An 11,358-nucleotide genomic window follows, 5' to 3' on the forward strand; every position below is an offset into this window, starting at 1 on the left:
TAGCCAAGATCGAAGAAAAAAGGAAGTTGTTCAAATGATAAAGTGGTAGACTAATATCATTGTATATCACTAATAGACAACAATAAACTACTATTCTATCGTTGTCTATTAGTGGTAGACAATTACAATGTTTAATGTGTTTATTATTGTCTATCTTTAAAAGACAATGATAAAAGTGGTCTCATTTAAGGGCCGTTCCAAACTCAATGTCAAAGAAAATTAAAAAACACTTCCAGAAAAAACAAAGAATTTCTCACAGTTAAGTGGATTGGGTAATATTGGTCTTATTTCTTGTCTCTTTCTTAACGATGCCAATTTATTAAACAAAGAACAATCAAAGCATGGAAGAAACTACCTTTCGCCACATACACTGCCACTAAAATTTGTACAGGGTTTCCAAGTAAGTTTTTAATGAACGTTTACAATTCTAACTCCACAACGAACTCTTCGCTTTCCACTTCACATAACTTCTAAAAAAGAAAGTGCATGAAAATCATCTGATGCTGTATTGCTGATAATGCACAAAACGATACGATCAGATGGTATTGAAAAAAAAAAATAATAACCTTCTTAATCGCCTTTCCATTCTGATTCCATCACTCTCAATAACAAATTGTATAAATGTTTCTTTGCCCCTACAGTATAGCCGTCAAGTTTACGGTTAAGTTTCTAAAAGAATGTATTGTATCCTCCTAAAACACATGGGACGTAATCTTATATCGATCAGGACCTGCACATAGAATATTCAAGTATTTATAAGACATTGATGAAATCCAAGGTGCTTCAATCGTGGTAAATGTAAACCATACCTGCAAGTCACAAATATGGCTTTTAAAAATTATGAAGTGTTTATTGTGAGTAAAGACTCATCTTATCAATTGACATTCTGCGCATCATGATTCATAACATGAGTAAGAGAATGAGGTATATTTCATTTCTGGTGGGTGTTTGATATCATAGGAGGTGTTCTGGATAACCTTCTTCATAATATCATTCAAATTCTTAGGGGAACTTTAATTTGAAAATGTTAAAATAGTTCAGTTTAGTTTTGTGGAGGGATTACAGTATTTTCTCAAGGAAAGAGTGATGGCGTAGTTGAAAATCATCTTTTATCTTCCGAACTCCTAGATGGAGTTCAGGTCTCCCTCTCGCTACTTAAAAGCTCAGTGATTATTGTCCCCTTTTCTTTTCAAGCGACATGTGGAGACATATTTATAAATTTCTTGAGTTCTATGCCTACAGAAGCCCTTTTTTCCTTTTTAATCACTTGGGAGTTTCAAGAGGAGTACATTACCTGTTTATAGGTCTACAGGAATTCTTAAACCATCGTGAGCAAGCTGCACTGGAATTCCTTCCCTGAATAAAATAAAATAAACGAATGGGGTCTAAATTAGTAAGTAATGTTATAGCATACCTCTAGTTCTATGATTTAAATCTATGACTTCAAAGACATCGTTATTCTGTTTTTAACTTCACGAGAATAAAATCAGTAACTCACAGTCTCACTATTACCCAGACGCTTGTGAATGGCAATCAAATATGACAAAGATCAAGAGTTAGTTCTGTCACCTTTTGGACCAGTCAAGCAGGAAGTCATTGTCCTTATGGTGATCAAATTCATGTGTCATTCCAATTAACATGGCTCGTTTCGGATTTAACCTCTTCACAGCATCCAAGGTCTGCAAAAGCTCTCGTCAGTATGTCAATCGTGCAAGGAGTACCAACAAATTTAATATCACAATAATTCATGACAAACCTGAGGGAAACAAAAGTGAGTGTTATGGGATCCATTCTGCAATCAGTAAACATCCACTAAGGTATAAATTTCGTTGGCAAAATACATAGTCTCAAATGAAAATTATCAAGTCACCAATTAGTTTCTGGTGAAATAAAGAAAATAATAATTATTATTGTTATGAGTGTCTGCAGAAAAGAACTTCAGTTGCAGAAGAATTCCTATATTTGGATGAGCAAAGATTGTTAGAAAAATAATAATCTAATATATTGTCTTAAAAGGAATTTCAACTATCATCTAGTTTAAATATATACACTTGTCAAGAGAACCCCCAGCCTCCTGCTAGCTACTTCAATTTCAAAATTCATTGTTATTACTGAAACATCATGTTATCCTGAATTCTAGACTCCATGCAAATGCCCAAGATCTAGGATTTGGAGTTTAAAACATGAACTAGAAACATAACAACTTCGTCATTCCTTTGCATCCCTTCCAGCTTGAACCTAACACATGGCAGCCGTAGCCCTAGCCTTGACATTTCATCTATTCCAATCTCATGTGGGGCATCCAAGTCATAGAGGATCTAAGAGATATACATAATGAAATTAAGAGTAAAGAGTATATCAAATGATCACAGACCTTATACAACGTGTCCAAGATAAGAAGATCCAACTGCCCAGCTCCATTTATTGAAATGACTATAAACCCAAAATAAAAAATCAAATAGAAGAATTGAAAGTTTGTCATAAAAGTTTTTGCTTTTTGGAGGGAAACAAAACATCATCAATAAAATGAATTACATAAAGAGGCTCGGGAGTACAAAAAGGCTATCCAAAATTGAAATAATAATTACAAAAAAAAAAAAAAAAGAGAAGAAAGAAATAAAAAAAGGAAAAAGAAACTAAAAGAGATGCGATCAATGTGTTTTGATTTTATCTTGAAATCTCTAACATAATAGGAAATCTTTTCATATTAAACATTCTTAAATTCTTAAATTCTTAACATAATCATAATTACCAATATCATTCTTTTGTCACTGAGCGCTTCGAAAACAAGAAAAAAATTTTGAACACAAGAACTCTAGGTTAAATCCAAGAACCATTAAATCCAAAGAATCAATTCGTAGGGTTTGTCAAGATTAGAAGCCTCAAAGTAATGACTCTTCTAGAAGCTTTTGACGAGCAACTTTTATGAAAAGAGTAAAGAATGAATATGTACATAAAACAAAGGTGACAATACCCATACCATGTTCTGTACTTGAAGGAATTCGTGAAACGTCAGAAATATAAGCTACTCTATAATTTTCACCAAAAAGAAACCCCAAACATATATAATCTTCTCCATGCATAACCTACATATAGAAAAGTACAAGTTAAATGTAGAAGGAGATAGAACGAACAAGAGACTTATGCCAATTGAGTATGTAAAACTGACGGGCAAAGGAATAAATCGCAAGCCTGATGCAACAAATGGCTTCTCGTGATGATCCTCAATTATCTTCCAGTCAAGCTGTGCCACACGTCTCACTTCTTGGCCTTCTTTAAGTTTCTTCTGGACTAGGTAAGGAAACTTCACTGAAATGCTGATTCAAAAGACCATTTTCAAAATATTACAAATTAGATAGTAACTCAGGTACATGTAATATTACAAATTGAGAAAATGTTTGACATAACTACTCTGGTCCTGTATGTTATCACTAACTAGTCCCTTAATCACGTACTGAAAAGACGTGCACTTGCAGTCATTCGCTTCTCACATATGACTAAGATGTTCAAACGAGCAGAACAACAAAAATTCGACTTACATCTGCATTTTAGATGTCTTTATACTTGAAAACAGGAAGTCAAATGTATATAAATCACCAGCATCAATCCAGGTTTTATTATACATCATTAAGTTTTTATTTATCCATATATAATCATATTCTACGCCTTCAGAGAAATGTCGAGCCATTTTTCCTGAAAAGGTTCAAATAGAAAGCATGACAATGGAACCAAGTCAAGTTCATACTTCCTAATAAATTTCATGGAACATCAAAGAATGAAGCATCAAGAAGTCTATACTTAATTCTCAGAGAGTAGAAGGTGTTTACGCTCTAAAAATAAAGGTACATAGATAGATGGATGAAAGAGTGAGGTTGCACGGGCTAATTGAGCGACAGATAACATGGAATATTGATTCCAGAGAATCTCGAAGAAATGAAAAATCAAGCAAGACTAAACCTGGGCATTGGAGGGTAACACACATGTTGATGCTCAAAAATGAAGGCACAGAAAATCCTCGAGTGTGGCAATCAGGATGTACTATCTTGTGGGATAAAATAAGACAATATATGGATAGTTAGAAGAACCTTTCCATTGAATGCTGACTGAGGTAAATTGGTGTAGGATCAATATCATTTACAGCACTAAAAGGTTGCACAGCACGTATATCATCCAGCCCAAGAATCGCATCAGCATGTTCATGAGTCAAAATAATCTGCAGGAATACAATTTTATTTCTACTGCACCATCTCCAACTATAGTAGTCTTTCTGAATTCTAAAAAGAACAAATTTTGTTTCATGACACACAATCAAGCATATAGGTTTTTTTTTAAAAAAAAAGAAAGAAAGAAGCAAGAAGAAATATTTACTTTTTTCAATGAGTAGCCACTAGCCACTTATATCCGTCTAATGCAATACAAGAAAGTTATTGATTATCGTAGAAGTTTGCAGCTCAGAATTGGTCATCTACAAAGCAAAAACACAACTCGAACACTAGATTCTCACTGCTGAGTGCTGAATGCATATAGTACATAAAGAGATGCAAGCACGCAGCACATCTAAATAAGCTTTTGCAGTTAAACTAATTTCCGACATGACTTCACTTTGGAAAGTTCTATAATATCAAACTGCAATGGGGAACATTAGGATTTAGTGTGAATTAGAAGTTACTTGTCCCAAACAGGATGAAAACCCCAAGTTTCCAAAACTCACGGAGAAATCAAACGCTTACTAAAAGTTGCAGCGCGGTCTTTTGAGAAAAATGCTTTTTGGGCATAAAACAGTAACAAATAACTTTTGGGATTCTTGAATTCATATGGTGCCAAGTCAAACATTAAATGCCTTAATGGGATCAGTAGTAGGCGTTCGTACATAATAATAATAATAATAATAATAATAATAATAATGATGATGATGATGATGATGATGATGATAACAATCATTGAAAAAGAAAAATCTAGACATCACCAATTCACCATAGCAAAATTATACTTAAAACTTATAATAGGCGAGATACTTTTTGGAATTGAAACGAAGCTTATAAGCATGCGGTTTATACAAATATTGATTGAGATAACCACATAACAAATATTTGATGTTGAGAAACTTGTATGACATTCATATCTTAGGCTAGTAGTCAATATAGCATAACCCACAATTTTAATAACATCTACGGTAATGTTCAGTTCTTTTATTCAGCCATGGGAATTTCTAAAATGAATTAATATGAAATCTCGGAGAAAAACTATTCCACGCAATCATAATAGATTTTAGACATATAAGAACAGCTGCACAAAAGATAACTTACTGAATCCACTTTAGGAATCCGATGGTGAGTAAACCATCGTAGTACTTGCTCCCTGAATGTTTTCCCTACATCAATTAAAATATAATGATGGCTGCCATCTGGTTGGCAATAGTCAATGAGAAGAGATGTATTGCACCTGCAAATCAATAAACCATAAATCAGACAAGGAATTAAAACCACACGCTTCCCCCAAGGTGCTACAGATCTGCCCAGTTACAGATGTTAGGAAGAAAGGAAATTGAGACAGAATGAGAAAGTGGAAACAGGAAAAGAACAAATTCCGAAATCATTACATTAAAAAACATCAATTCAACCGAACTTCATCGCGACACCAGATTCACGAGTAAACAAATATGCTTTCCATAAATCCAGAAATATCAACTCCAGATCTAAAATCATGATAATTAAGAAGCAGTCCACAAATAACATGACATTACCAAACGCCATTCCTCGACGGAAACAAAATCCTAGACGAAGAGACACAATGTGCGATCCAGACAGGGAACAATTCCTAGTAAGGAGACACGCAGAAGTAGACTTAAACATGGAAAAAAAAAACCCGGGGAAATCACCTGTAATTAGGGTTTTTCTCAGGTGGAAGGGAGAGGGAAAGGGAACAGATGCGGCAAGGGGGATCAGAGGGCTGAATCAGGCACATTGCATTGGGGACAGCGCTGGAACAGCCAGTACCTAAGAAGATCAAAGCCGATTGATTATGAGTAAGAGTGAGAGAAGCTCCATTCTGAGAGACATCGAGGTCCGCCATTTTTGCGGGTTGAATCTAAGTTGTGAGCGTTGGTTGGGAGAAAAAGGGGAGCAAGAGAAATGGAGAATGTAATAGGGTGAAGGCTCCTGAGACAACGGAAGAGAGTGGGAGTTTTATAAGGCCGTCGTCTTCCCACGCGAAAAATGCATAACGGTCTTGACAGTTGGCGGTTCACGCCGGGCTCTAACCGTATCAATGTTATTGGAGTGCATGCTTTCGCTGCAAAATTAATGTATCCAAAGCAATATTCATGACGTAGAGATTAGTGTGCACCCTTTTTTTCCCTCTTCTACCTTTTGTTCATGTTCGAACCTCATTTGATTGGTTTTCGGTTGGTCGTTTTCTAGTAGAGAGGATAAAGATATTGTATTTTTTTTAGTATCGTGTCCTTCATTTTGATAAATTAGTGAAAGTAAGTATTTAGTAAGATTAAAACACCACTTAATTGGTTGCCTTTCGGGGTTTGGAACTTAACTATTAGTATGACACTTTTGTTCCCATTTAGTTGAGGTTCGTGTTCTAATGACAATGTTAAAGGTGGACGTGCAAAGATAGTTAGCCAATAAAAATAAGAAGTTTTACGTGATGATTAGCGCTTCTATATAAAGAGTTTTGAACTCAATATAAATAACTCGTTGGTCTTTTCTCTAATGCAATGGTGGGTTTGAGGATTTTTTTGGGCATATACGAGATTTGACAAACGATATATTTGAGGTTGCTTTTTTTTTTAAAGCAACATGTATTCTCTTGGTGTAAAGAAACTCCATCTTTAGATTTACACTATTATCAATATAGTATGTTGAGTCAAAAATATTACTATTGAAAGAAGATTGGACAAGAGTTGAATTTGAATCGAGGAAAAAAGGTGATACTTCCTTCTCCAAAACAGAAAAATGAGCTTAATTGGGCTTAGGCCCATAATCAAGCTTTTAGTGTCCCTTTCTTGAGCGAGGACTTGCTTCCAAAGTTCATTACAACATTTTCATTGAATTTGTTCATCCAAAATCAATACTCATGAAATTAATCAATCTAAGGATATTATATCCTCTAGTTGCAAAATTAGAAAAAGAATATTTATAAGCTTAGAAAAATGAGCCAAAATCTTTACGAAGTAATAAAGTAATTAGAATGAATAGCAATTTTTTAAAAATTAATTAAGTATATAACAATATTTTTTTAAAATTGTAAATATAATAAAATCTACTGACATCTATCATTGATAGTCTATTATAATTGTATTGATGATAAATCAATATTTGCTTCAAAGTCTATTGGTAGACTTTGACAGATTTTATTATATTTGCAACTTTTTAAAATGTTGCTATATATGCTAATATTTTGAATCTAATTATTAAATTTATAACTATATCTATTTACAAAATATAACAAATCTTGCCTCCTAAATATAGTATTATTTTTTGAAAATTTGCAAATATAAAAAATTAAAAATTATTTTCGATCTTGTTGATTCCAAATTTATATTTATTCGTGCATTAGTATATATATCGATAATATATTTAATATACTATATATTTGGTGTATTGGTTATTTGATATTCTTAAAATTTTGTATATTAGTTGATTAATATAAAATATACAATTTTGATATACCAAAATTTTCATTCTTATGTAGAATTTATTAAAGAACAAATGTTTGTGCATTTGTTGGTACTCCAAAGTTTAATTGATATATCACATATGAAGTATATAAATTATATAATTGATGTACCAAAGTGATCAGCTAACAAATGCTCATGCATTTATTATTATTTGTAGACCTCGTTATAAAATAGTTTTTTAGTACATTGTTATCAACTTATTATGATAAAAATTCAATTGGTCGGGTTAATAAGGATTCTAAATTAATGTTTATAAACTATTAATAATCCAATATTATGTTTGAAATATAATTGAATTCCGAACTGCAATATTGATACTATTGATATACGTGAAGAAATGGTTTTTCTTAAGAATTACTAAATATTAATGTTCAATTTGTAATAAGTTTTGAGTTAATGTTTATATAAAACTATTGCATTAATTTTATACATGTAATTTTTGTTATGGCATTTTCAAGAAAATGAAACAATTTTCAAACTATAACAAAATCATTAAATTTTCTTGAGCTCATTTAAGTTTTTTTTGTTGTTATATTTTGTAGATAGTTTTAATTTTAGATAACTTACATAAATGTAAGACAATCAAAAAATATTTACGATTCGTGTAAAAAAAAAAACAAAATTCCATAAAGCTAGTAAAATATTTTCTTAATTTTTAGATTTGTCCGTGAATATTGTAGATAATTCATCACTTCTATTTCTTCTTCTTCTTTGCGATTTATTTAGCTTCTCTTCTAGAATTTTTCATCTCTCCTTCCAGATTTTTTTTCTTCTATTTTTAAATGATTTATTCTTCTGTTTAAATCTCTTTTTGTCATCTTTACTATTTTCAGCAAGATTCTTTGAAGCTACTCATCTTCTTCATATTCGAGAATACGATCAAGATCGTTTAAATATCATTTTGTCATAATTTAAACAATCATGTATCATAATCAACATGATCGTTTAAATTTGAAGTTTTTTTTCCATCGTTTAAAATGAACTACACAATCATGTTAGTATGATTTAAACGATTGTTTAGCATAATCAACACGATCATTTAAATTTGAAGCATTTTTCACATCGTTAAAAAGAAATACACGATCATGTATGACCTAAAAGATAGTTGATCATCCATTTATATTATAGTACACAATCGTTTTAGAAGAATATTACTCGCACACGCGTGTGTTCTATTAATCACATGTTGACTAAAGCATTTTTAGGTATTTCTCATTGTAAGCCTGTAAGCTTTTTCCGTTTTCAGAGTTGTTCTATAGAGTGTAAAATTTTTGCCGTTTTGTTATATTTTTAAAAAAATCCCTTCAATTTTTTGCTATATGTAATAATTCCTCTTTTATTTATAAGGAATATTAATATAATATTGATTTACCGATGGTATACCTTTCTCCTCTCATCTTTCTCTCCCATTTTTGACCTAGTCGAAAACTTCTTTGCTCACTCTCTCATGTATTTTTCGGTTTCTGTCATTTCCGAATGATCTTTTAATCAAAACCAACTACTTTCTCATCCATCTCGATCAATACAATCATACCCAGTTTCTAATTTTTTTTTTTTAATTTGGTGATTTTTTTATTCGATCATGTCCGCTTTCTTGATGTTTCAATGTTGTTTCTTGGTGGGTTATCCTCATTTTTGGGTGGAGGGACTAAACTGCTTGAGGTTGGTGTATGTTATTTTGATTTTGTTATCGTTTTTAGTTTTTATTTTTTGTGGGACGATCTGCATCGAGTTTTTGATTATTAGGAAATGGATTAGAAATTTCATTATTGGAAATATTCTTTGATTATTTTAATTGATGGTGTTGTTCATCTGAGTTGGTTGAATTTTTGCAACTAGTTTCTATTTTTCAATTTGTATATGAGTTTTTGATAATTTAGATGTTATTTGTCTGCCAAATTATCAAGTGAATTTTTTATAAAGTATGTTTGGCATATTGTTCTTGGAGATATTTTGTTTTCATTTCTGATTAGTTTTTTATTTGAGTTTTAGGGGCAGTCTGCATTTTATTTTCTTCACTATTATTTTCGTCCCTTGTTGATCAGACACATCTTTGTCATCATCTTTAGAATTTTATCACCTTTAATGGTACTTGTATTTCCCATTTGTTTTTCCCTTTGGTGGAGTATGCTTGGAATTGCTTAGAACTAGAAGTATGGTTTCTACTCTGTTCCTCCTTGTCATCGCCTTTGATGTCTTTTCCTCTTTTGGTTTTTTTTTTTCTTTTTTAATTGGGAGCATGATCTATATTTATAAACATCATGGATTTATATTCACAATGGTACGAATACATATCCCTATCTCTTTGAAATAAAGGAGGAAAGAGAGACTTATATCTGTTTGGTAATTATTAATTGTTGGATTGACATTGATAGGAGCAGTTTTATTGATTATATTGACTTATGTATGATATACAAGCCTTTTTATCAGTTTATTTAATTCAACGAGTTATTAGTTTTTTATTAACTGATTGATTCAAGTGACACCCTACAATTTTAGAAGATTTGATACAATGTCTGGTTATGTTCTGAAATACTTGTGGCAGTTGATGTTGTAGTATTTGTTTCCTCTTTTCAAGCTCTTCACCCTATTCTTTTTATATTTACACTCTTTTAATCATTATGTCCAATTGAGAAGTTTGATGCAACTCCTTTGCTTTTTGGAGGGGCTCAATCCTTTTGTAAATTTTCACTTTATCTATGAAATGCATATATATTTCTATAAATTAGAATTACTGTTTGGTTCCCTTCTGATGTGAAGACCTTAATATTATTACTATATTTCCTGAAATTGAACTGTTTGCCTTTCAGTAAGGTTTCACATATGCTATGCCCCTTTTCTCCCAATTAATTCTAACTCTGTATAATTGATATTCTATTCCAGTCTATTGTAATTGTTGTTGTTGTGTCGAGTTCTTTTTTTGTTTTTCTTTTTGTCGATAGGATGAATACTATATTTTTTTATATGTAGTTATATTTTGGTTATGAATTCACGTATATAATTCTTTCCTTCCGTCGATAGCCCTATTTCTTGATTTTGGTTGTGTCTCCTCTGCTTTATTTCTACTGAAGTTCTAGCAAATAAAAAAATCCATTACTTAACCCACCTTTTTGTTTTAGTAGATGTCCATAAATATAACTAAAAATAGAGATGAAAAAGAAAAACAATTCAAGGAAAATTGGGATGACACTACAACTGATGCATGATGCTTGTGTTGATGAAATTTTGAAAAAGAATAGGTCAGATGGACATTTAAGTAAAGATGGATGGAAAAATGTTATTAGAATATTTAAAGAGAAAACCAGAAAAAAAAAAAACTATGATCAAAGACAAATGAAAAATAAATAGGTTGTATTGAAAAAAGATTGGCAGATATGGACAGACTTGGTTGGAAACAACACAAGCTTGGGTTGGGATTCATTGAGACAAACTATTGATGCACCAAATGAGTGGTGGTAAGAGAGTTTAAAGGTATATCATTTATTTATATAATTAATTTATTAGGAATGAAAATTATAATTAAATATTTCTTAAATCAATATCTTTTAGGTTAAGCCTGAGGCAGCAAAATTTCAAGCAAAGGGGTTGCAAAATGTAGATCGATTAGATATTATTTTTAAAAATATTGCAGTTACAGGAGATGGAGTGCATTGGCACCATCTAAAGGA

General features: G+C 31.7%; 1 protein-coding gene across 2 annotated transcripts; it reads right to left on the reverse strand.

Annotated features, from left to right (window-relative positions):
- Positions 1 to 342: 342 nt before the first annotated feature.
- LOC103487966 (putative hydrolase C777.06c) lies at positions 343 to 6,338 on the reverse strand. Of its 2 annotated transcripts, none has more exons than XM_008446501.3 (10): positions 5,879 to 6,338; positions 5,307 to 5,442; positions 4,086 to 4,213; positions 3,170 to 3,317; positions 2,981 to 3,086; positions 2,375 to 2,433; positions 1,757 to 1,792; positions 1,570 to 1,679; positions 1,295 to 1,356; positions 343 to 809 (listed from the first exon to the last, which is right to left on the reverse strand). In XM_008446501.3, exons 1-9 carry the CDS (start codon positions 6,070 to 6,072, stop codon positions 1,299 to 1,301), a joined length of 975 nt encoding a protein of 324 aa, XP_008444723.1. In that variant the 5' UTR covers positions 6,073 to 6,338; the 3' UTR covers positions 343 to 809; positions 1,295 to 1,298. The 2 variants fall into 2 exon arrangements, with proteins under 2 accessions (XP_008444723.1, XP_008444715.1); XM_008446493.3 differs by having other exon boundaries at positions 343 to 730; positions 5,879 to 6,336.
- Between the last annotated feature and the right edge of the window lie 5,020 nt (positions 6,339 to 11,358).

The sequence above is a fragment of the Cucumis melo genome, chromosome 12, assembly GCF_025177605.1.
Source record: "Cucumis melo cultivar AY chromosome 12, USDA_Cmelo_AY_1.0, whole genome shotgun sequence".
In the NCBI taxonomy this organism is placed as follows: domain Eukaryota; kingdom Viridiplantae; phylum Streptophyta; class Magnoliopsida; order Cucurbitales; family Cucurbitaceae; genus Cucumis; species Cucumis melo.